Source organism: Esox lucius, chromosome 19 (assembly GCF_011004845.1).
Source record: "Esox lucius isolate fEsoLuc1 chromosome 19, fEsoLuc1.pri, whole genome shotgun sequence".
NCBI lineage: Eukaryota > Metazoa > Chordata > Actinopteri > Esociformes > Esocidae > Esox > Esox lucius.
Window position 1 is genome coordinate 8,269,402 of NC_047587.1, and position 26,899 is coordinate 8,296,300.

Sequence of the window (26,899 nt, forward strand, 5' to 3'; positions counted from 1 at the left end):
ACCTGAATTCAATTGAGAACCTCTGGGACGTTATGTATCAGTGCATCCGATTGCACCAAGTAGGGCCACAGACTGTCCAGGAGCTCACTGACCCCCCTGATCCCGATCTGGAAGGAGCCCAGGACACCATCCGCCATCTCAATAGAAGCATGCCGAGACATTATCGGTAGTGCATACAGGCACGTGAGTGTCAGCCTCAATACAGCCCACAATCGCTTGGTGATTTTGCTTTCCATTGACCATTGTTAAGTCATTTTGTTTTCAACGAATTACACAATATACAGTAAATATTTTGATCTTTAATATATTTTATTCATTGTGACCCAATGTGTGATATACACTCACATAAAGGATTATTCGGAACACCATACTAATACTGTTTGGATTTGAAATGAAACAACCAAGATGCAATTGAAGTGCAGACTTTCAGCTTTAATTCAAGGGGTTGAACAAAAATGTATGAAACGTTCAGGAATTGCAACCAGTTCCAGAACTGGGCTGGCTTTTTTAGATGTCTTTTGGCAGTCTAATATGGCCTTTCTATTATTGAGGCTAATTAATGGTTTGCACCTTGTGGTGAACCCTCTGTATTTGCTGTTGTGTCTTTTCTTTATGGTAGACTTGGATAATGATATGTCTACCTCCTGGAAAGTGTTCTTCACTTGGCTGGATGTTGTTAAGGCGTTTTTCTTTACCATGGAAAATATCTTACGATCATCCACCACTGTTGTCTTCCGTGGATGTCCAGGCCTTTTTGTGTTGCAGAGCTCACCAGTGTGTTCATTTTTCTCAGAATGTACCAAACTGTTGATTTGGCCACTCCTAATATTCCTGCAATCTCTTGGATGAATTTTTTTTCAAGCCTAAGGACGGCCTGTTTCACTTGCATTGAAAGCCCCTTTGACCGCATGTTGTGGGTTCACAGCAACAGCTTCTAAATATTAATTTCACACCTGGAATCAACTCGAGATCTTTTACCTGCCTAACTGATGAAGGAATAACAAAGGAATAGTCCCCACCATGGAACAGCTTTTGAGTCAATTCCCTTGAAAAAGAGGGGGCTACATATTAAAGAGCTGTAATTGCTAAACCCTTCCTCTAATTTGGATGTGAATACATTCATTATTCAACTGGAACCTGAATATATTTTGGTAAACAGCCAAAATAAAATGTGTCATTGTCCAATCATTTCCGGACCCAACTGTATACATTTTCTCAATAAACCCAACTCCTTTAACCAGGCCATGCCAATTAATAGGATAACATTCATGGCAACAGAATGAATCCCCATTGAAGTCAATAATTTCTCTGTCTATTGAAAGACCATCCATTATATTTCTTTCCATACAATCCTATTCGATAATCAGGCCTTCCTAATCAGCCAATTAACTCAAAAATTATTTTACTTCATACCAACAGGAAAAGCATTTACACTGAAGCACCAAATTAGGCAACTATAAGCCTATCCTAAAATGGATTTGAGAGGAATCTTTGTTGCATGTACAGAGCCCACGTTTTCCATTAACTGGTACCAATTTAATTGATCAGATCAGCTAGTTTGCCAGTAATTGGGCAAAAGGTCTGAACTGGGCTGCCCTGGACAATCTGGATGGAGAGGCCTTCAGGGATGGGCTTGGAGTTGACCACTAATGTACGAGGAGTGGTGTACATTACCATAATGCTTTAAGGTCTGCAGTTTATCCTGATGTGGTAAAGGCCTGTTTTTCCTCGTCTTGCAGCTTTATGACCATTATTCTGGCTACAATCGGATATGCAGTGAAAAGGCCATGTACTACCATGACTCATCCAACCCTGGCTTTATGCACACTAACCCACCGGAGCCCTGAAATTTCCATTCTGTATTGTAGGAGGAAAACATCCCTGGATGAGACTTACAAGTGAGATTATTCGAAGGCACTAATGTGTCCTGTGAACATGGACAGTGTGCATGTATGTTTTGTAAAGCAGGTGTGAGTGTAAAACCAGATTAACCAGTGTACATTCAACAGGATACCAAGAGTCTGCAGAACTGCAGTTGAAATGTCAAACAGGACATCAATGGGTGTACCATGCTGCCACCTAGTGTTTATATTTAGCACTGGCCAACAACTCAATCAGTTGCAACGGCTGGAATGTAAAGAAATTTAAAAAAATACAATTGTCGCCATGTTTATTTCAATTACATCATGAGTGCTTCGTTTGGTTAGTTAATGCAACTGAGAACACATCTGTCATTTGGTTGGGCTATTGTCTGTCCAGCATGACTGCCAGATGAATACCAGAGCACAATCACTGGTTTTCATGAAACAAACAAGTTCTTAAAGTGTCAGCCTCTTCACTTTGTCTGGTTGTCTTCTAGGTCACACACAGTGGTCTGCGCCTGAAACAAAAACATTTCTTTGAGTAAATAAAACATTTGACAGACCCGCATGCAAACAAACACAGCACTCTGCGAGGGTTATAGATTATTTCACCCATTGGATTGGCAGTGGAGCCCAATAGCACAGGGGCAGTTTTCCCTTGGGCCCTCGAGGTCCCAGGATAGCATGTCCATAAGCAGGTTAGGGTGGCTAATGCACAATTCTCCCTTCTCCGGCCTGGGCTGGCACACTGGGAAGAGCAGCTCTGTACCACAGGGATGAGAGGGAGAAGAGGAAGTACGAATGGGGGAGACAAGGAGGGTGAGAGGGGAGAACGGGTGATGAAAGCAGATTAGTACATAGAGTGCTTAGAAATTCAGGCGTGCAATTTTGCTGTGGAACAGGAATTTAGATTTGGTAGCCCCAGTGTGCCTAGAAATATAACCCCTAACTGCAGATTCAACATTTACATTGAATTGCTTGAATTGGGCCTCTGCAGGTTGGGTTTGAGAACTGGGGCCATACCAATTGTATGTATTCATACATGACCAAATAATTTGTAGCACGAGAGTCTGCTAAATCACAAAGATATTAACTATTCACTAGTTGCTTACTCTTTTTTTATAAAAAACAATCAGAGATTTATTTCAAAAGGTAAGAACCTGTGAAGGCACCAGTGCTTCCAATTCAAATGAACTGTGTTTACCATTACCTAACCATACCTTCGACAGTTTCTTCAATGGATGCATTTGTGGGCATCAAGTGTGCGTGTGTGTGTTTTTTTGACCACCGGCTACCTTTGAGGAAGGCACAGCAATGCGTTGGCTTACAGTCACTCTGGTACTGACAGATGCTGCCCTCATCTCCTCTGGTGGCGTTCATAGTGCACTGTCCCCACACACACATTTGGTCTGAGCAACACTCTTCATCCTTAGTGCAGGTCTAAAAAACACACACAATGGAAGTGAAGACGAAAGGTTTTTGATTGGGACAAGTGTGGCCGGTGAGAGGTCTCTCCAGTTAGTGGTCAGCGTTGAAGTTTTTATTTATTTAAAAAAATGTTAATCCATAAAGGCATCTGCTTTAGTGATACAATGGTGATAACACTTCACGGGTGACAGATGTTCATGTTCAGAGAACCGCCGGTTCAAGCCCCACGTGGGGACGTCATAAAGCAGAGGAAGCTATACTGTTACACGAGCAAGGAAAGAGACGAAACCTTGACAAGATCAGAAATATCGATATATAGTCATCAGATATTGGTTTTTAAAAAGTCTCACCATATCAACAGCTTTGCAGGCTAGGCATCTGGAGCTTACTATCTCATATAGGCAGTAGCTGCCCTCACCACAGTCTTCATCAATCATGCACTCCTGGTAAGAGAAATCACATTCATCGGACAAGACAAACCAGTGGAGGATCCACACACACACACACACACACACACACACACACCATCCAAAATCTCCTCACATAGTTACACCCAAAATGGCTGCACGGGAAGAGCACGGACCTACAGTACACATGGAGCACAGAAGGAATGAATGGCTGTGGTGCTGCGCTTCCAAAACCTGGAAATGATCTTCATGTGATTCTGTAAACAATGATGTAAACACCCATCCTCTCTCGTCAGCCTCCAAAAATGATTCCTATCAACAATCAGCCATCTAAACTGTTATGTGGAGTCTGGAAAGCCTTACAAAAGCAAACACGCTAAGCTACAACGCACAGCTCCCAAGTCTGTCCGCAACTGGTTACTATGGACAGGGACCCGAACTGTATGTGTAGATATGCCTAAGAACCCACTCCCACACATACAGCGACATGAGAAGACAGTGCTTCACAGCACAAACAGTATCTGCTTCACATTAATAAACCTGAGCGTTTTGTATCCTTTAATAACGTTGGTTGGGTGTGTGATGTGCTCTATCGTGACCCAATTATTCCCATTGTGGGAACTGAATAGGTGGGCATACCCAGTTCCTGATGAGTGTTTGTTTCCATCTCTTTAAAACCCCTTTGACCCACAAAAATGTGTGGCTCAAATAGCAGGCAGGCTCAAACACACACCCATCTCCATATCAGCCTGAGCTAGTCTGGACTGACGTGGGTTATGTCACTAACAGCCACTTAAGTCTGGCAACCATCACAGACCATCCCCCTACACGCATGAAAACACACGCCGGAGAACATTATAAGAAAGTCTCGGCAAAGGCTTCATGGTGGCGGTCATTATTCCCCGTGGCTACGTGGGATGACTCCAGGATGTGGGACTGTTTGGAGACACTGGGGAAGACATGTTGCTCACCGACCCTAATAAATATGGAATTGGGTTGATTCATCGCAGATGTTCACGGGCATCGTACTGCGCCTTGTTATCTTCCTTTTATTCCAAAGCAGAACATTTACCATCCACAAAATATTCAGCTTAAAATGTGGACCAGCCTACACAGCAGCAAAAATGTAATATAAAAAAAAAAGCTGTTTTTAAGGAGTTGGAAGGTTCAAGTGTGACTCATTTGGGTTTTCCAGCAGGCAGCTTTTACATGCATTTTTCCAGGTCTATTAATTCAACCACATCCTGGAATGGTGCCAGGAAAGGAAAAAGATCAAAACATCTTAAAGTGAAAAAACACTTTATATTGGTGTTCTCATTTTGGTTAACTGTTTAAAGCATAGTGTGATCTCATTCACTGTAAAAGATGCTGACACAATCCATTTACACTGTCTCGTTCCTGCAGTTGTTGAGAATGGTTGTAATTCTAACTACAAAATGACTAGGAAAAGAACATTGGGTGGAAACTGGGTGAACCTGGAATTTAAGGTCAATAACATCTACATTCAGCGGATGGTTACAGAAATGAATTTTTCACCTTGTTGGCTCTGGGATTCTGTCCAACTTTCACTTAGTTAGATGCTCTAACTGCTAGGGTATCTGCTTTCTGTACTATTATCTTGCTTCTGTGCAAAGTTTCTGACCTCGTCAATGAACACTCAGGTATTTATTTCACCTGGAAATGTCCTGTTCCCTAGCATGAGCTTTTAGACTGAAGAGCACAGGAACATCTGTAATGGTTTGACACATTATTCAAGGCAAGTTATTCAGCAGGATTTTCTATTAAATGTTTTAGAGCAAATAGAAATGTAAAAAACAATTTTTTCCTAACACTCCATCCCAAACTTACTATGCAACTATCTTCCAAAATAATCTATATCAATTTACTTCCATTCCAGCACATTCAGACAGATCAAGAGGAGATAATTGGTCCAACAGTTTAACTTATCTCCAATAATATTATTAATGACCCATTTCATTTCAGTGGGACTTTCATAGCCTCCTGTTGCTCTTTAAAACAAGCAATACATCATGACAGGATGTATAGTCAAGAGGTCTTTCGATGTAGCATCCCACAGAGATGCCAGACAGCGGATGGTTGGTGGATGAGTAGAGTTGTTTCCTTACTATGTAAAGAAACATATGTACCACAGAGGACGGTAGCTGGGCAAGTCTGGGAAACAGAGTCTTACAGCTACGCTGGGGCTTCTGTCCCCTCCTGTGTGGCACCCACCCGAGTGATACCTTCGAAGATCTGGTGCACTAGAAAGCTCACCACCAAGTTCAGAATAGTGGCCCATTTTACAACTCATACAAATAATGTTGTAAAAAGATAAGGAACTAGCAGAGGTTGGGCAAGGAGTCCTCATGTGAGTGTTCCATCACCTGTCATATCCTGCTATTATCTACTCAGTGTTGGCACAGCATGAACACTTCTGTCTGTTCAAAAGGCCTGGATGCCATAAGTTCATCTGGCTTCAGGATTTCACTAGGATGCCCATTGGCCACTGCAAGAAGCAGCAGTTCCTCATCCTGAGGTCCGCACAAAATATAAAACATTACATGATAAATAATATGAATACATTGGTACGGTACAAAGATAGAATAACCTACATTTAAAATGACTGACTCTACAAACATCAATTTCCAGACATCCTAGTCTAGATACATTGCTTTCATAGGACTGTTTTGACAATCAGCTGATGCAGACTTAAGACACTGAAACACACCTATACTCAGAACGGGTTTGCATTCGAATTTTGCAGCAAGCATGTCAAATAATTATAAAACACAAACTCACATGATCAATTTCGTTCCATTGGCCATTGATCTCGATTTGTGTATGGAAGTGAGTCTCCCCGGTTTTTTTGTCTGTTTCCTAGAAGAGAAACAGTTTGCTTTTCTTGTCAGAAAATGTAAACATCTAATGGCCAAATAAGGACAACCACGATTGTCAAATTATCTACTAGAGCACAGCTGTCAAACCGATCCCACAGAGGGCTAGTCTATGCTGGTTTTTGGTTTTTCCTTTAAATTGGTTCTCAGTTCAGACCTAAACAACCAGGCAAGGGTAGAACCGAACCAATTATTGACCTAATCAATCAAGTACAATGTGAGAGGAAAAACCTGCAGACCCTCAGCCCTCCATGAAACTGGTTCGACAACGTTGAATCTAGAATATAAAACACCCAGACAAAATGCCACATTACAACACATCATCTTGTACCTGTTTGTAGTGCACCTACCTTGTCAAGCCTCTCCACTATGTGAACCGTGTGGTTTCTATCCTCCCCAGAGGTGCTGTTATGGTTGTTCGGAAGCACATTTTGTACTTTTAGCAGTGATTTGGCACTCTCGTTGACTATCTGGGGAAAAAAAGGAATGGAGGTATTATATAACCTGGGGATCTGAAAAAATTATAAGAATAAGAAACCTGGTAATAATTTATTGGCACGTCATTATTAAAGCAAACTAAAGTACAGTAGCCTAGTTGTTTTATTCCATAAACTGGTGTGTACCATGAAACACATCTATGTTAAAGCAGACTATACAGGCTAGTTCGCCAAGTATAAAACATAATAAAATAGCATTAGCCTTTATATTAAACATGTAATAACTTCTGTTTAATGAAAAACTCAATTGTAGGTCTGCTATTGAAAACAACAATTTAAATATCTACTTCAATAGTAAATCGCGTTATGGTTTATTACATCAGACATTACAGAACATGTACCTGGTCCACAGCCTCCTCCAATATATGCTGCGTGTCCTCCATCAACATCTCGACTTCACGGAACATTTCGTTGAGTGTTGTATGTCCTCGAGCTACATGGCCCTTCAAAACACCCGTTACCGATGAGTCCGGGATGGTCTTCTGGTTAGAAATTCCGTTCACAAAACACAAAAATAAAGTAAGCAACGCGACCTGCATCATTCTCACCGCGGAATCAGATATAGTTGTGCCTGGCAGCGCACTAGGATGCTGACGCACAGAGCATGCACGCAGATTTTATACTTAACTAAGGGTACAAAAAGAAAGAAACCGGAAAAAGAATCATGGTGAATTATAACCAGACGAAGGGATCCATGGCAATTATAAAGGTTCGTCATTATGACTAAACCCCGCCTATTTCGACAATTTATCCAAAATTAAAACGTGGTAATTATAAATATTGAGGGGTTTTTGTTCAAATGAAGAGTTAAAAATGAATACAATAACAGTGGGTTTTAGGGACTAATGAAACTAATGCAAACTAACCTGTAAATAAATCGTGTTTTGAAAAAGAAACGTCTACATGTCAAATTGAATTGAATGTTCAGTTGAAATACCAAAATAATGAATGGCTTTGTATGGTTCGTGACAATGTTGAAATGTTAGGTGAAAGTGAAAATATGTCATTTAAAAGTGAAACTGGCTATTAAACAAAGTACAATTATGAATTCAAAGTTTCATCATGTTCAAACAATAGTGTCAAACTTCCTAGTCTCAGCTTGGTCAACTGTGGTGAATGAGGTGGGGATTTCTTCAATCTTAGTTTGAATGAGGTGCGGCCTTCTTCAAGCTTCTTCTCAATGAAGTTGATGAAGTCAGTTTTATTTCTTTGCCCGATATTGCACTGTCCTCCAGTTCCATAGGTGTATGGACTCTTAGCTTTCAGCAGACACCCTGTTTAACCAGGTGTGGCCTACTGTTCTCACATCAGACTGAATTGAATTAACAGTTAGCCCAGACATTGGGTAGCCTACTATTGCAAGCATAATAGGGTACTTACTGTACATTCAAAGAGATAATGAGCTGTGCACTGGAGGACAGACGTCTTGATCTTTGACTCTCACAGATGGCAAACAGTTCATGTGCATTTTATGTGCATTTTGCAATAAAGAGCTGACCTATTTCGATTGCAAGTGTTGCAATTTTAATTAACTGAAATTCAGCAGAAATTCGCGTAACATCTCAATTGATATTAGAGGCACTGCATTATTTGTGACAAGTTCATGTTTTTTGTGCTGTTTGTGATGGCTTAATTACGGTGATTACATCACACCAGATGTACGCTGCTTGCTGTTACCTACCTGGCTACCTGCCAAACTTTTTCGAATTTACTCTATATGAACTAATTGGTCAAATTCTACTTCAAGAGGTAAAGTTAGTTTTATAATCAGTGCATATTCATATTCGCCCGTTAAAAAACCAACTAATTTAGGACAACGAAAAGGATGGGTTCTTGATCAGGTGAAGGTGAAATACAATCCACACTTTTCAATGTATCTCTAAGGGATCGCACAGCCACCCTGCGGAGAAAGCTCATTTCAGCCACCTGTATCCGGGATCTTGTCCTTTCGGGCATGACCCAAAGCTCATGACCATAGGTGAGAGTAGGAACGTAGATTGACCCGTAAATCGACTTTCTTCACCACGACAGACCAATACATCGACCGCATTACTGCAGAAGCTGCACCGATCTGTCTGTCAATCTCCCGTTCCATCCTTCCCTCACTAGTGACCAAGACCCCTAGATACTTAAACTCCTCCACTTAAGGCAGGCACTCTTCATCCACCTGAAGTGGGCAAGCCACCCTTATCCGACTGAGGACCATGGCCTCGGATTTGGAGGTACTGATTTTCATCCCCACGGCTTCACACTCGGCTGCAAACCGTCCCAGTGCATGCCGAAGGTCCTGGTTTGAAGGGGCCAACACAACAACATCATCCGCAAAGAGCAGAGACAAAATCGTGTGGTCCCCAAACCTGACACCATCCGGCCCCTGGCTGCGCCTAGAAATTCTGTCCATAAAAATTACAAACAGAACCGGCGACAAAGGGCAGCCCTGCCGGAGTCCAACATGCACTGGGAACAAGTCTGACTTAATGCCGGCAATGCGGACCAAGCTCCTGCTTCGGTCGTACAGGGACCTGACAGCCCTTAGCAAAGGACCCAGGACCCCATATTCCTGAAGCACCCTCCACAGGATGCCGCGAGGGACACAGTCGAATGCCTTCTCCAAATCCACAAAACACATGTGGATTGGTTGGGCAAACTCCCATGAACCCTCCAGCACCCCGTAGAGGGTATAGAGCTGGTCCAGTGATCCACGGCCCGGACGAAAACCACACTGTTCCTCCTAAATCCGAGGTTCTACTATCGGCCTGTTTCCCTCTCCTGAGGCGCCGGACCACCTGGGCTGCAGTCCGCTTGGCCTGCCGGTACCCGTCAGCTGCCTCAGGAGTCCCACAAGCCAACCAGGCCTGATAGGACTCCTTCTTCAACTTGACGGCATCCTTTACTTCCGGTGTCCACCACCGGCTTCGGGGATTGCCGCCTCGACAGGCACCGGAGACCTTACGGCCACAGCTCTGAGCGGCCGCTTCGACAATGGCGGTGGAGAACATGGTCCACTCGGACTCAATATCTCCAGCCTCCCTCTGGATCCAGTCGAAGCTCTGCTGGAGGTGGGAGTTAAAGATCTCTCTGACAGGAGACTCGGCCAGACGTTCCCAGCAGACCAGGGGGGCCGTTCCTCCCAATCACGCCCCTCCAAGTGTCACTGTTGTTGCCCACGTGGGCGTTGAAGTCCCCCAGTAGAACGATGGAGTCCCCAGTCGGAGCACTTTCCAGCTCCCCTCCCTGAGACTCCAAGAAGGTTGGGTACTCTGCACTGCCGTTCGGCCCGTAGGCACAAACAACAGTGAGAGACCTATCCCCGACCCATAGGCGCAGGGAAACAACCCTCTCGTTCACCGGGGTAAACTCCAACACATGGCGGCAGAGCTGGGGAGCTATAAGCAAACCCACACCAGCCCGCCGCCTCTCACCATGGGCAACTCCAGAGTGGTGAAGAGTCCATCCTCTCTCAAGGAGTGTGGTTCCAGAGCCCAAGCTGTGCGTGGAGGTGATCCTGACTATCTCTAGTCGGAACCTCTCAACCTCACACACGATCTCAGGCTCCTTCCCCTGTCCAAAGTCCTCCTGGTCGTGTTGCAGATCAAGACGATACCTGACGATTTCAGCTGCCACTGTGCAGACACCTCCTCCGTGTTGTCCCTGTACTTGTCCATCTGGTCATGCTTCCGACCTGGACTAAGTTTAAATAGACTCTGGACTCAGCCCGCATAAATGTATTAATTATTACAATTTGTAATCTCAATATGTTCACCCGGCACAGCCAGAAGAGGACTGGTCACCTCTCGGAGCCTGGGTCCTCTTTAGGTTTCTTTCAAAATCTTGGCCTTCTTAGGGAGTTTTTCCTAGCCACTGAAATTCAACACTACTGTTGTTTGCTCCTTGGGGTTTAAGGCAGGGTATTTTGCGACAACTGCTGATGTAAAAAGGGCTTTATAAATAAATGTTGATTGACTGATCAATTTAGGAAGAGTCAAAAAACCAGAGATTTGTTGAGCATACGTTGCTGTGCAAATAATAGTCTTTATGGATTGGCACTAGCGTTTTTAGTCCTGTAGATGGCAAGGTAGTCCTCTTTTTTGAGATGATCACGCTGTCAAGTTCAGCCATGGATTTTGGTGTAAAAACCCAAGAAAACCTTTTATACAAATGAAATTGCTAATTGAGAATTGTTTAATGATGTGTAACATACCTACATGTTTTTATAATGTATGTATTGTTAATGTATAGGATAACTTTCCATATGGTCTGTATTTACAATGTATGGGGATAACATACACTTAAACACTAACAAAGGCCTCTTAGGACCATTGACCCCATGTTGTGCTTAATGGCTTTCGTACTTTAGCATGCTATAACACACACAGGGAGGTTTGGCCACGTTGCAGGGTGTTTTATTGCACAGTGACAGCTGTCTTGGAGGGCTTTTGAGTTCCAGAGGCATATCAGCTTCTCACACAGTATGCAAAGCAATTCCTCTAGTGTAAGCCATTAGTGCTTCTGTAGGCCTATGACAAAACCAGCAACCCGGCAAAGGACCTAATGTAGATGACGATAGAGCTAGATTCGGTTTCCGACGGTGATGACAAATGGTAACACTACTGTCACAACACAACCCACTGACTATTTCTTAATATCATCACACGTCCATTCAAATGCTCAATGAGTTCTAAAAAGGATCCCACGACCAAGACCTGATATGTTAAACATTTGAAAATAATCATTCGAGGTTTGGAAATCAGTTCAAAGCTAAGCGTCCTGTAGAAAGACAAAAAAAAGTGTCCATTGGGAAGACCTTTGAAAGCTACAGCCTAATTAAAAAAAGCTGACCGTTGATCTGAGGATTCGTCTGGCTGTACGTTACGCTCTAAATTCATGCCAAACTTCTTATTGGACGTCATTACACTGAAGTACCGCCTCTAGACTTACCAGGCATTATGCACAGCTCCCGTTTGTCGGTGAAAAGTGAGAACATTTCGGTCGTCAACTGACAGATAGGTCCAACAGAAGTTGGATACTTAAAGTTAATTGCTCCGTGGAAACTTTGTAACGCTTGGACAAAAGTTCCTTCTGGATAAAACAAGCCGTCTTGATTAGGACAGCTGTCATTTTGAAGTTCGGTTCAATTGACAGACATACAGTATGTAAGTGAATGACAGCCTGTTTCTCATTTGAGCGTGAATTTACGACAGACCTAACTGGAATGTTATCTAAAATTGCATCGTATTCTGGTGGTTTTTTCCCCCCCGAACTTTTAGACATAAATTGCTTGTATTTTCTTTTCTCCAACTTTTCCTCGTATTATTTTTAATACATTTTGCTGTAATTCTAAGGTGACGCCGTCGATTCCGAATACTATATATAATTGTGGTTACAAGTTCCTGCTTTAACCAAACCATATACAGATGACATGGGCATCCAAGTCAAGTGTATTCTCTGGTGCGTGACATAGTATTTTAGACGCAATAAAAATAGTGTAGTAATTTAGCTCTTCACCATAAGCCAAGGTAGCTCACATATAGGTTATCAAATGTGTCACGCTGTAACCAAGACTGTCAGATTTGAGAAAAGATTGTGGCTCAGCCGGATTTGACTACCAGTATTTGATTACTATGGAAATGGTGGACAGATAGGCCTACCTCCATCAACAGATCAGAGGTGAGTGGACCATGTGCCTTGGCTGGCAGGTGGTGAGGATTGAAGTTAAGTGGCACACACAGGCATGTTTACTGAGCGTTTAGTAAGGCACACTAGGAAACCAAATGACACAGTGACTATGAGTATGTATGAACGTTTCCTCAAGTCATAGGCTTATCTGCCGGGCACATGTGTTCAGTTAATGTCTTCCTGTAACTTTTTTTTTGATAATGGCACAAGTAAAACTACCTGCACCCCTTTTTCACCCTAAGGCTCCATAATATGACTGTCTGTGAAACATGAAGGAATTTCAAGTCAAGGTTCAATATCAGGCAGACGTTTTCTGGGAACGTAGGCATTTTATGTACAGTACCGGTATGTCCTCTAGCGTATGTCTTTATGGCGGTACTTCCTGTCTATATGTATTTAATCCTGAGCCGTCTCAATGACCAAAGCATTTTTCTGTAAGGGGCTGAATACCGTTGTTAGAGAGATGTTAATCTTCTTCCTTTTCATGTGAGCTTTTTATAATAATCCTACTTGTTGCATGTAAAAAAAACGTTACAGCTACCCGGCACTACTTCCCGGAATAAGCCAGTGACATATAAGGCCTTTGCCTGCATATCAGCCCAGATGCCAGACAAAAATACACCGGTAGCTAGCAGTGTCACTGTAGTGCTGGGTGGGTTTCTGTCTGAGACTGGCACTTTTCTACTGTGGGTTGACTGAGACAGAAGGGTCCATGAGGGCAGAAGCATGTGAGCGGGAGACCGACCTTCTCCTTTCAAAGTATAATTATGATTTCTCATGCGTTTACTAGTTCACCTGCAAATAGTACATTGCAAACTGCAACATAAAATTCTTTAGTGAACGGCAGCTTTATAGCGGTGGACAACGCCGCTCGTCTGAGCTTCAAGTCCCTAGTTGGCGTCCACTCTGAGACCGTTCCCCTTTCTCCTCATTTACCCTCTCATTGATTCCTGGGCCTGCAGTCCCGCGGTCAAAATCCTGGACTGCAGTTGTGCAGTCCGCTTGGCTTTGGTCAGTCGTCGGTATGTAGGGAAACAGCAGACATGCTCGGTGCGGTTTTAATAATGCAATATACCTCCTGTTGAGGTAATTGGTGTTTATTGTTGAATTATTTACATGTTCTTGTCGCACAATGGAATAGTGTGGGAAAATTTAGAAACCAATGAGGTTTTTGACTGTGTCCAGGGTACCCATTAGAATAAACTCGCGTTTTGGCCGAGCCACATTTGTCATGCAGGTTTTCCCCTGTATGAAATGGTCAGAAAGTGACTTGCTGATCCTGCAAATCAAACCATTCTGGAGCTCTAGGTGCTCAGACCCATTTTGAATACTTCATACCATCAGACATGCTTGTCTTCATCACTGAAGAATCTTAATGTTTACTTTAAAGCGTACAAACAGGTGGCGTAGCGTTCTAAAGCACTCTGACCACCGCGGTCTATGTTCAAGCCTGAACTGGGCCACTAGATGGTGAGTGGCATGGAAGGCCTATGGATGATGGAAATTGTCCTGGAGTGAGCTTTGCTTGGGCATAGAACACATCAGCTTGGTACATGGCTTCTATTAAATACATTTTCAGATGGATTGACCTCAAAGATGTTTCCATACTGGGCCAGAAACCTAAAAATACACTTCAAGGAATATTTTACCCCCCGACAATATCTTAGTATCTTGGTTATTAATTCAGTGATATCGCAATCTCAAGAAGTGTGCATGTCAGCGGTCCAGTTTTCAAGATGGAGCCCTTCTAGTGTAGAGAAGAGAAGTGACCTGGTGCTTATCTGTCCTCTGTTCCTCTTCATTCTATGCATCACTTTCATGACTTAAAACACCAGGCCTGTTACACACACACACTAGGCATGTTACTATGGACAGAATAGTGTTGGTTGTGTGTGTGTGTGTGTGTATATTTAGGGTATAGTTTTCTACTGAAACTCATGCTGAGGAACATCAACCGATCACCATATCTGCACTTGCTGATGACGTCACACTTCCTCTGATCCTGCAGATTTCCTTCTGGGTAGATTTGCACTAATTACTGGTGTGGTGGGTCCTTCCCTCCCAACCGTTGTTTTGTATCCGAACAAATGGTAAACTATACGTCCATTTCCTTGCCGGCAGGCTGCTGGGACTTGGTAGCTTTTCAAACCAAAGGAAGAGGTGAATATCGAATATGTGATTAATCACTGGCTTTTTATGGTGTATTCTGCCGAGACTGGGTGTGGGTGTTCTCTGGTTTGATGTGGATAGATTTGGTCTGTAGATGTTTCTCCAGAGATGTAATTACAGCTTGCGTTGTAATGGGATGACCCACATTCCCTGGTCATTAAAACCAACGTACTGTATGAAACTATCCTTGGGCCGATGGTAAGACAAGAATTATAAAGTCAACTATAAAATCTGTAGTTAAAGGTAATGGAAAAATAACCGTGACTTAGTTGGACCGTGGTCTTTACTGGCTCGATGTGTATTTCCTTTCATGTTTAATCTAGGTTTGAATGTTGCTCATTTGTTTTTATAGTATGTTCTGTCCTCTGATTGTAGGAAAGGGACACAACTGACTGTAGGATAACATTTAATAAATGGCCTTTCCTGTTTTTCTCTCTTCCCTCATGACAAACATGCCTGTCTGTCCTGCAAGCATATCCACATTTTACATCTCTGACATTCCTCCAGTGGAGGTCTTCTGCCTCAGAGGAAACGAGGCTGGAGTTAATCAGCATCACATTAAAACCTAGATGTCACCAGCCAAATGCTTTGAATTCTGTGTCACCACATGTCTCTGACATGCCTAAATATTTGACTTTTTTAATTTGTGACCATTGGATTTTCCCCCAGTAAAGGGATGATTGTAGTTGTTATTTTCATTGCCTGTACTGTAAAGAGATCCATTTACACAGGCAGTAGTGGTCAAGTCCATTTGAATTGGTGCTCAGAACTAGTGAATCAGTCTTTGATGTGTTTTTTTAGGTGTTCCTGGCTCTTTCTGGCCGTGCACTTGTCGGCTTTCCTTTGATTCTTGTCTCACGCAGGGAAGGCATGACTCTCCCGGTCTCGTACTGTGCCTGCTGGACAGACGGCACCACTGTTGTCTTCCAATTAAAACGTAATATTTGATACCATCCCAGAATCGTCTCAAAGAGAAATTTCAACCATCCAGAACGGATGAACTAATAAATTACAACTTTTTAACATTTTCATGATAGTAAATTAGTAAATGCTGTTTTGCAACGCAAGATTAAGGAGTCATTAGTTTTTTTTTAAGTGCCTTTCTCAAGGGTTACCTGATCCAACCCTCTAGCTACTTGTAATTCTGTTATATTCTACTGTCAATATCTGTATAGAACCTATTTATGTCCTTCAGAGTGTAAAGCTAATATGCATGGGCTGCAACTGAAACAAGGGACCCAGATATACAATTAAACATCTCATAGGTCAACCGTTGAGTCGTGAATGTGCAACAATTATATGCCTACAGTATATTTCAGTGTCTTGCACTAATTTGCACATAAACATAAAAAGTGATGGATTATGTTTGTTCTTGTGTGTTTTAGTGAGAATTTATTTGTGTTACAAACAACACCTACTTTGTGCATTTCCTGAGGCTTGATTTTTGTTGTTTTTTGCCTAGACTCTGAAGCTGCTGTTTCATAATTACTTGAAGCCTAATACATCAGACATGGTTTCTGCATTTTGTTAGGGTTGAACAGAGTTACTTTGTTTTTGTGCCGACTGAGTGTGAAAATGTGTTGCAGATAATGTAGGTATGTTCGTTACATAAATAAAAAAAACACCAGTCATGTTTGATAAGGCAATCTAGGTGTATTAATGATTAAAGGGTTGATTCTGTCAAGATACCCTGTGTGCATTAGTTCAGGTCAAGGTCACAGGACTGCAGAGATAAAAGCCAATGTCTGTCATGCTACACATCGCACTTCCACCGCCTTGCAATCTTTAGAATCAGCATTTTGAATCAATCTATCCATAATTGTTTAAAAAAAAATAGATATTTGACATGTCATACCGGGTGGCAGCTGGCTTAATGCAGAGGACTTGACCAGCTGATTCTAGGGTTCTTGCTTTGGAATTCATATAATGCATGAAGTTGCTGTGTGTCCCACTGGCTTAATGGTTGGAGCATTTTACCAGTATCCAAAAACGTTGCAGGATAAAGTGAAATTAAAGACCTGCATTTATGTTCCTGAGCAAGACCCAAATTGATCCCGGACAGTCAAATTGAGGCCAAACCGCCCCCCCGACTCGGATGCATCTTAAAATGTTAACATTTATCTGCATTTTCTCTTAGAACTCAAATTTTTTTGTACTTAGAAAAAATACAATATTGCAGGGTCACCCTGAAGGCCTGTACAGGACAGTTTCAGACAAGTACTTTCTGTTAATGGCTGTGTTGTCGCTAGAAAATCCTGCTAACATTGTTCAAAACTAAATTCCGGATCAAACGAAAATGAATGAACTGTACTGTGCTTAATAAGCTCTCACACAGCCCCCAACCACAGCTGGTCTGGAATGATTAAACGCTTCAACAGCAGAAATATATGTAAAGTTTTATATGAACTATGAAGCTTTGTAAGTTGTTCCTTTCCATTCTAACTGCCTATTCAACGAATAGTTTGGAAGAATGCACATCGGACACACAGACCCGTTCTTCTTATTTATTGATTAGGCAGTACGGGTGTACAATATTTACCTAATATGTTTTCACCTGTAAAAAGTTATTTTACATTATTTGAAATGAAGGAGCTAATGAGCCGTTCATTTGCAGACACTGCTAGGTTGTAACGGTGTTGTGGAATAGCTGTCTTGGTACTGAGCAGTCTCTGGGAAGATAAAGTCACTTCATTCTAAAATGGTGATAAAATAATGTTAATACAGTAGCTAGTTGCCTTGCTTTCTTGAAGGGACATTGTATTCGATGTTGTAGACCACTAGCTCATACAAGCTTTTTTTTGTGTCACGAGGAGGCTCGCCTAGATAAAATGGACAAGTGTTCGTTAACGTGGTCAAACATCATTTCAGACTATGCTCACAGTATTTTCTTTTGGTGAGACTAATAGTTGAAGGGTTTATTCCCTAAGGTCACTCACATAGAATGCTATGGTCACTCCAACAAAGTACAACTTTTAAATGGTACTCTGTGGGCACTAGTTCTGGTTCTGCTCACTGTTGATAAAGATCAGATTTGGCTGATTTCTGGACACTGGTTCCATGAGGCACATTTACCCTGTGAGGGGTAAATGTATAGTGCTTCTATGTAATTGTTATACAATTATTTGCAATGAACATTGCGTTGACATTTTGGCACAAGCTGACATTTCAACACCACCCATGACAGTAATAGTATATTGAGTGCTCAGGATATTTAAATGACCAAGACGGACAGAAATATTTACCAAAGCTATTCTCTTCATGTGCATGTCTAAACAGAGTCCAGTGGAAACTCGGTTTTTCCTTCTCAGTGTTTATTTCTTCAAATGGAGAGAGATTGTGAGTGCGCTAACATGTTAGGCACTTCCTGTGCATATTCCCACAATGCACAGTGCTTCAGCTGGTTATTTATAGATTAGGCCATGAACTGTATGTAAGGTAGTTTGTGTCTTTAACCCCCCGAGGGGAAAGTAAATCAAGTCGTGTAGAGCTACATTTTCTTTATTTTCTTGACTGAATTGTCCCCTCCCATGAGTGTTGAGCCAGGTCAGCAGCTGTCTTTCTACGGCAGAGCCTCCATGCTAGATGAGATGTCACTTTTATCTGCCAAACTTGTTTAAGGTTTAAGAGATGTGACATCCCCTCTGGTCCACTAAAAGCAGTAGACAGACAGGCCTTGGCCACTACAGCCAGACTTCTCACTTGTTCAGGTTACACACTTGTGAAGTTTCCCATAGCTATTCAACTGATCAAAATATCAAAGGGGATCCTGTTTCAAGCCTCATGGAAACTGCATTCCTGTCAGGAGAAGACGTCCCGATGACTACAGTGCTTCCATATTGACGACTACAGTGCTTCCATATTGACGACTACAGTGCTTCCATATTGACGACTACAGTGCTTCCATATTGACGACTACAGTGCTTCCATATTGACGACTACAGTGCGTCCATATTGACGACTACAGTGCGTCCATATTGACGACTACAGTGCGTCCATATTGACGACTACAGTGCGTCCATATTGACGACTACAGTGCGTCCATATTGACGACTACAGTGCGTCCATATTGACGACTACAGTGCGTCCATATTGACGACTACAGTGCGTCCATATTGTGATTTTGTCCACTTTCTTTGACAACTCAAGTTTTACAATTCCAATTGACGTGATGACTAGACAAGTTACTAAGATAATGTATTATACATGGATAATGAATAATGTGAATAATAGATTTGATTTCTTTGGCTGCATCAGGTGAGAACATTAAGAAATCTCTTTCAGTGGTGTTTTGTAGGGCTTCGTGACCTGTTTTGATGTTCATTTGATAAAATCTGTGGTGGGTTTTCACTCAGTTTCAGAATGCTTACTTCGTGTTTCACACTTCCAATTTTGGATCGTAAACGCAGACACAAATGTTTTGACGTCACGCCTTTTTCAGTAGATACAATATGCTGCTTGAAATGAACACACACAGGGAATTAACTATTGAATGGCTGTTTAGTGAAACTCAACGTATGGTGTTCTATTATTCAAGCTGGTAATAGGAGATCATCAACTGAGCACTAGATCTAATCCTGAGGAATTGTGGTTTGTTTCCAAGCTATCACTGAGCTGATGAATATCTCACTATGCCATGTTGGTGTTTCTATTTCTTATATAAAAAAAAAAAGCTTCCCTACACTGTTCGTTTTCTTTTCACTGAAACAGAAATTGAGTGGACTGAATATCAGCCACCAGGAAATGTCTGAGGGATTTTATTTTGTCTGTCTGCTATTTTTCGTGTGAGGAGAGATGATCGTATTTCCTAGTAAGTGGGGAGAGGGCAGCATTTCCATTAGACATAAATGCATTATGCATTTTAGGATGCTCTTTTATATACACCAAATATCTTTTCTGGTGACTAAAGGTTGCAAAACCCTATCATTCCACTATTATTCTGTGCTATGCCCTCCTCGTATTATGGTTGTACTGTGCCATGCAGATTCCCCGGTTACTTTTTGGTCTTGGATCACACTATGTGCACATTTTTATGCAGAACAGGGTGCCAGGTAGCCGACGGAATGCACCGGAAGCGTCATGTCATATTTCCTCTGATCTCAATGCAGTTTAATTTTCCTAAACAGTCAAAACATTCTAGAAGGCCCCAATATTTCTCAATAGGATTTCAGTTTGACTCTACCCACCTTTAACGAAGTTCTGCCCGCTCGAACAGACTAACTTCACAACAGCAGCTTGTGTACTACCTGGGTTTTGTTATACCCATCTATGGAAATGCCATACATTTACCGTGTGACCTGTTGTTGTTGTTGGTTTCATTTGAAAATAATACAACGTCACAATCATTGTCTTGCTTGGACTTTTCCGAATAATTTTTCTGTAATAGTTGTAATTAACAAAAATGTAACATGGATCAGTTTGGTAGACCACAAAGTCTTGAAAGTCAAGAAAAGGTCTTGATTCTCTTTCTGTCCATACTGTAACACCGCAGTCTGACTGGGGATGAATGCTATAATAAAATCCAAGGGGTTTTCTATCTTTCAGAACCCACTGAGATGGCAGTTGGCTCATAACTCCCAGGTGCCTGGAAACGCGGACGGGGAGTGGCGGACGGGGAGTGGCGGACGGGGAGTGGCGGACAGAGACCCATGCAGAAGATGGGTGAAACGGAGGATGAGAGGACCGCCCAGGCAGGGCAGCTCTTTGAGAACTTCGCCCAGGCGTCCACTTGCAAGGGCACACTGCAGGCCTTCAGCATCCTGTGTCGTCAGATGGACCTGGACCCACTGGACTACAGGAACTTCTACAGCAACCTTAAAGCCACGGCCACAAACTGGAAGGCCAAGGCCCTCTGGACCAAACTGGACAAGAGAGCTAATCACAAGGAGTACAGTAAAGCCAAAGCCTGCGAAGGCATGCGGGTAAGATGCGAATCCAGGTGTAAGAGTACCTGATATGTAAAAAAAAAAAAAAAAAAAAGAAGGGGGGGAAAAAGTGCCTATGTGTTATTCAGAACCCATCACCTTCTCCACATTTTATTGTGATATACACTTAACTCATCATTGATTCCATCTTTTTCCCCCCATCATCTACGTACAATACCCAGTAAACGGGTTCCAATTTATTGAAATTGAAAAATATAAATGCTGCATGTAAATAAGAATTCCGGCTCATTGCCACAACACTCCAAATTGTCATATGAGCCCCTTTGATCATCATTGAGATGTCTATAAAACATGCCTGGTGTTCATTTGCGGCAATTTCACTTTATTGGAAATGGTTTATATTGGCACACTCCTGTCTATATACATGTAAGGTCCCACAGTTCACAGTGCATTTCAGATTGAAAACCTAGCCATTAAGTTCAAGCAATGTTCCGTAAACCTCTGAGATGCTGGAACTGTGTGAGGCATAGATCATGGGAAGGTTATAGACAAATTACTGCAGCATAGAAAGGTTCTCAGGAAGTTGTGAAAAGGTTGACGTTTGGATCTTCCAAGACTCAGTCTGGCCAAACTTAACCTCTGGATAAGGACTTTGGTCCGGGAGGTGACCAAGAGCCTTCATTAATGTTCAGTTTCTGTACTCCAAGTATCGAAACAAAAGACTCATTAACTCTCTCATTACTTTTGGAAGGCATTATAGTACATTATCAAAATACATTGTCATTGATGTCCAACTAATCACAGGATTTGGCGGAATATTTGACTGGTCGTGTCTTATCTTGATCTCTGGCTTCTTATATAGTTATGTTTCTTGGGATGTTACATAGTTCAGTGTGCCTTTTAATGCTTCAAGACAAGCTCAGTGCATATAGTTTGTTATATGAAAACTCTGTGTCAAAATACTTGCTTTTAATGTTGGCAAATCGATTGGTCCAAATTTTGTAACGGAGTGTCTTAGTATTAGTCTGTAATCTTACAGGATTGGACACTTAACAATGTTATGCTGGCAAGTAAATGTTTTAAATGCTGCCATGCTGGAGAACACATTGCCAGCATATACAAGGATATCTTGGACCGAAATCTGCCCTGCTCTGTGGTCACTGATAACGGCGGTAACTTGGCTTTTCTGATTTTGAAGACCAAACATCCTCTGGGGGAAAGGAAATGGATGGAGAGAAATGTCTCAAGAAAGTTCCACTGTTTTGATTAAAGGTGCCATATGTTAGATATTTACTGTACTACTGGCATGAATACAAGTATGAATGACCAGAAGACATCTGCCGTTGATGTTGTAAGTTGGAAATATAATTTCTCTACAAATTATTCGAAGTGCCCCAAGATGTTCCTCGTGTACACTTTCTTGCTGTTCCGTTTATCAGGTTCATTTACTTGTGATCTCGTCTTAATGGCTTTAGACACTTGCTGTGCTATCCTCCACTTGAATCATCCCTGGGCTGGATAATACTATCCCAGTCTCATTCAAGGGATGAGTTGAGGAGGAAGTTGTGTCAGTGTTGAAGTTCAGTCTTATAAATGTTTAATCAGGTAGGATTCTAGACGGTGTCCCTTTAACTTCACCTCCCACAGCCTGATGGATGATTTTGCTCACAGACTCTGCATAAGATGGTCTTACGTGATGGATGAGGATGACCTCATCACTCCATATTTTACTCCACTCCTCTGACATTCCGGGAATAAACGCGGTCACACGTTCAAAGAACAGAGTTGCTGCCGAGAGCCTTGGCGTCCCAGCATCCTCCACGCCTGTCGAGGGACTCCAGATTGGAGGGGGTGTCTTCAGAGGGGGTCACTGCTTTGATCAGACAAACATTTATTTCTGTAAATGATGGGCGGCATATTTTGAATGTCAAAATCGTAAAGCTGTTCATTCAAAACAAATACATAGTACATGAAAACAATTATCTGGAGAAATTAGCAATTCTCAAACACTTCCAACGATATCTGTTTGAAGTAACTGTAAAGCCTTTTTGGGCCTACTTATACCATAGAGCTTAGGAGATATAAGCTTATCCTGACGATCCTGTCTTTGGTCCTGTCAGGGTTTGTTACATACAAGCGTTGTGTCCTTATGTCCGTGGGGTTTAGGTCACAGATCGTATGTTATGTTGAGGTACGTAATATGACCACCCTTTCTGTGTTATGATGCCTGTGGCACACAGACTGATGCAGTGTCTCGTGTCCCTGTGTTGATAAGATCTGCTTGCACACCCAGCTGGCTGACGCTCGTCCTGGGAGACGTGTAAGAAGGCAACACATCGGGTCAAACAAACAAAGAGAGTACAATAAAACTCCTGGCATAAACACAATGTGTACCAGAATGTGTTGTGTTTTGATAGATTTTACACAGTCAGAGTTTTGGAGCAAACAATGCAGGCTGTTTTGACAAAGTGCTTTTGCGTTAGCCTGTTTATGACTTTTTTCATGGCATGTTTATCATCTAGTGTCGCATTTATTAAATCTCATTGCAAAAGATACGACTTCCTGGGGGAAGGCGACCCAAGTTAGATCTTGACAGTAGTGAGAAATTCAGGGTGGTCCCGTTGCTCGTGTGTTTCAGTGCTGTTGCACTGGAATAGCCTGGGTTCTCATGCTTAGACAAGTTTGTGTCAAACATATATTTCCGTTTTATATTCATTCAGAACGGCTTCCTATCTACACTGTTTCCTTACAACATACGGTCACATTCCATCACTTCAGTATGTTATTCATCACTATAATTACATTTTTGATCATCTGGACCTTTTAGTAACCCCCATCTGGGATAACCTGCATGTTATGGAGAGTTCATGTCTACCATACTTTGTGTTTCATAAATACATACTATTTTCAAATGCACAATAGTTCACTATATAACTCATACAATATTACTGGCTCACACACTAGTAGTCAGAACACTATGATAGTACTCTCTTCTCTGTAAAATGTACTTTGTTGATTTACATTGAATCTAAAACTTGCTGATTAAGTTGAATTTGGAATACATCAAATTCTTGGTGGTTTCTTTTAAATAGGTAAAGGATCCCTAAATGGCTCCATTTAAAAGCAGTTGATTTGGTGGGGTAGCTTTATCGTTTTTAAACTGGGATGCCTAAGGTTTAACTAAGTTTGTGGTCATATCCAGGATCACAGTCCAAAACCAAGATTAATACCATTGCACGCAACATGGTATAGTACAGTAGATTATGGGGAGAAAGTTGCAATCCTGGTGTTATTTATAGTGATGTCGCTTAATACTGCGTGTCTAAATGTTTTACTGTTTATTTCAAAATGTTTTTAAAGAAGCTATTTAAGTATAAAATCATGATCATTACTAACATTTCTGAAGATTTTGTAAACTAAAGTTCATTACCGTAAATTTTGCAACCCTATTTCTGACCACTTCTCTCAAACACTAGGAATGTTGGTCTGAAATTAAATAGAAGTCAGAGGTTAGGAAAAGCATCCTTGTTGTAAAACCGTCTTGTTTTTTTGAGTAATCCCTTATTCGGGCAATGTCTCTGAACAGCCCTGGACCCACCCATGGGATGAGCAGTCACCTGTTTCTCTCGGCTCCGGCTAAGCCAAACAAGTCTAATCAGTGTCATTAAAACTGGACCAAAAACAAACCTGCTTTTCACAAGAAACACTGCCTTCACGCTTGAGTAAACCGCTGAGGATTGGATCTGCCGGTGAATTGCAGGTCTTAACTCGTCATTCGATTATTATTTTTTTGAATCCAGTACAAGAGTGATTCAGTTGTTTTTTACTTAGTTGGCCTCTTTTATGATGCAATCTGTAGAAGCTTAATTACAAGCTCGGAACGCTGTACTCAACGTGGGCTTTGACATTCACTACTAATAGCAGAGAACAAATCTCCAATTGTACACGTCCTGTTGGCAGGAGAACTATGAGAAAAATGCTATTTGTTTCTTTCGTTGTAACAGTTAATTTTCACCTGCGACTATGCAGGTAAATATAATATTCCTCGAGTGGCTTCAATGACTTCCTGAAGTCAGAGGACCCCTTCCAGCAAAGTTGGTTGATTGTTGAGACAAATCCCCATAATGCATAGTAGACAGTCATGCACCATGTCCAGGGAGGGCAGTGGAGTGAGATCAGCCCATTCAGAGACACCACACCCCCCAGACTGGCCCAGGAACCCACAAATATATGACTGTGAAAAACTCCCTGTAATCAATGTTGGAATCAACTCTTTAAAATCACAGGGACGGAGGAGGATATTTTCTTTGTGCTGCTTCTATGCTTTTAGTAAAGGCTGAGGTCAGTGGATCACTGCTGAGAATAATTAAATACCGTGAACTATCAGTGGTCCTGTTTTATTGTAAGATACAGTATGAAATGTGATGCATTACAGGCCGTTAAAATTTCTATAAGATACCGTATTCACATGTTGTCCCCCTTTCACATTCTCCCATCAGGCCTTTAACCCTTTGCTCTTTCATGCTGTACACCAAAGGTTGCACTGTAATATAACATGTAGAGGGAATTGACTTTGATATAATTAATTAACATTTTCCCTAATCATACATTTCACCTCTAATACTTGGTTTATTCTGGTGTGCTTTTGCACATTACCTTCCTGGGTTTCCATGCTACACTTTGATTGAGGAAAGAGCAGTGACATGAAATATGGCCCCATATATAAACTGAATCGGGCAGAAGAAGATAACCTTGTTGGGAAGCAACTGAAAACTTCTCACACTGGCACCGAAACCGCTCTTCTATCGGCAGCGACAGCAGTTGTTCAGAGTGCCATGTTCGTTACCAGGTACACCGCGCTGTTAGTGAGGTTCTACATCCTCTGGGTCGGTGGTTGTGGTCAATGTGTTTCGCTTCACAATGCAGGAAAAAAAATTATTATATATTTTTTTTATTCTGTAAAACCATTGCAATGTAATGACGGCCCCTGTCTCCCTTTCCAGTGTCTAATCATCGGAGGGGGCCCGTGTGGCCTGCGCACAGCCATTGAGCTGGCTCTGCTGGGGGCCAAGGTGGTGGTGATGGAGAAGAGGGACACCTTCTCCCGGAACAACGTGCTACACCTTTGGCCCTACACCATCCACGACCTCCGGGGCCTCGGAGCCAAGAAGTTCTACGGCAAGTTCTGTGCCGGAGCCATTGACCATATCAGTGAGTGCCTCTGGTGTCCTTTTGGGCGGGGACGTTTGCTTCGTGATGTTCCTTCTTCCTTGCTTTGGAGTTCTGCTGCAAGGAAGTGGAATGTGACCGGGTGTTTTTATCAGATGCCGACATTGTAACGCGATATCTCTTCCCCTGCCACTCCAAGCTCTTCAGTTGTTTTTTCAGAATGTATCCGGGTTGCTCACCTGGTAATCTGATGATTGTGTGAGGGAGTGATACATATCCATGCAAAGTACTGCCAGTTTTTTTAAACCACTGCTGCCACATAAACTGACCTTCCATTGTCCTTTAACGGAACACTTGGCAATGAGGTGCTCTTTCCAATGAGTTCCCCAGCTTGTTCTTACCCTGTCTATATGCAGTCTTTTCTAAGCATCTCCTTTAGTAACAGGGTCAGAAATACTCAATAAAATGGTTGCTACTTCTCAGGTTGACTTATGAAGTTCAATCTGACTTGCCAGCTGCTAGCTAGCTACACCTATACCTTAGAATAGAGTAATGAGTTAAATTACCATGGATCTCTAAGTCCTGCAAGGCTATTGGTTACTGGAGGCTAATTGTGTGTAGCTGGATGCTTTTTTTAATTATGTCTATTCTGTGAAGGTATTCGCCAACTCCAGCTCATGCTGCTAAAGGTCGCCCTGATCCTGGGAGTGGAGGTCCATGTCAATGTGGATTTTGTTCAACTGCTGGAGCCACCAGAGAACCAGGAGAATGGAGGTGACTTGGTGTTTAGTTAGAGGATTTGGTTTCCCACTTTTTTTGTCTACAGTACGGTGACGCACGGCTTATCAGGTACAACATCAGCTTGTGGAAGTAAGACCCCGAGCTCGTGATTAGACCAATAAACACAGAAGACAT

At 42.1% G+C, this 26,899-nt stretch overlaps 2 protein-coding genes across 13 annotated transcripts in view; one reads left to right on the forward strand and one right to left on the reverse strand.

The window, feature by feature from the left end:
* Window positions 1-2,153: 2,153 nt before the first annotated feature.
* dkk3b (dickkopf WNT signaling pathway inhibitor 3b) lies at window positions 2,154-7,749 on the reverse strand. The gene is made up of 7 exons (XM_010883539.3): window positions 7,430-7,749; window positions 6,942-7,061; window positions 6,497-6,574; window positions 3,641-3,733; window positions 3,158-3,302; window positions 2,475-2,625; window positions 2,154-2,380 (listed from the first exon to the last, which is right to left on the reverse strand). Exons 1-7 carry the CDS (start codon window positions 7,628-7,630, stop codon window positions 2,356-2,358), a joined length of 813 nt encoding a protein of 270 aa, XP_010881841.2. The 5' UTR covers window positions 7,631-7,749; the 3' UTR covers window positions 2,154-2,355.
* A 4,242-nt stretch (window positions 7,750-11,991) lies between these two features.
* The window catches only part of mical2b (microtubule associated monooxygenase, calponin and LIM domain containing 2b), a 47,335-nt gene continuing 32,427 nt past the window's right edge, over window positions 11,992-26,899 (forward strand). For 4 of the 12 annotated variants that reach the window (XR_002195625.2, XM_010883543.3, XM_020040373.2 and 1 more), the window contains exons 1-4: window positions 11,994-12,241; window positions 20,475-20,851; window positions 25,819-26,026; window positions 26,642-26,758. Coding sequence is in view for 11 of the 12 variants with exons in the window: in XM_010883543.3 (XP_010881845.1) it covers window positions 20,579-20,851; window positions 25,819-26,026; window positions 26,642-26,758 (598 nt within the window). In the remaining variant the exon portion in view is untranslated. Of the gene's footprint in view, window positions 12,242-13,505; window positions 13,524-20,474; window positions 20,852-25,818; window positions 26,027-26,641; window positions 26,759-26,899 lie in introns of those variants that run through there. The other 8 variants (XM_010883542.3, XM_020040371.2, XM_020040372.2 and 5 more) reach the window with 4 other exon arrangements.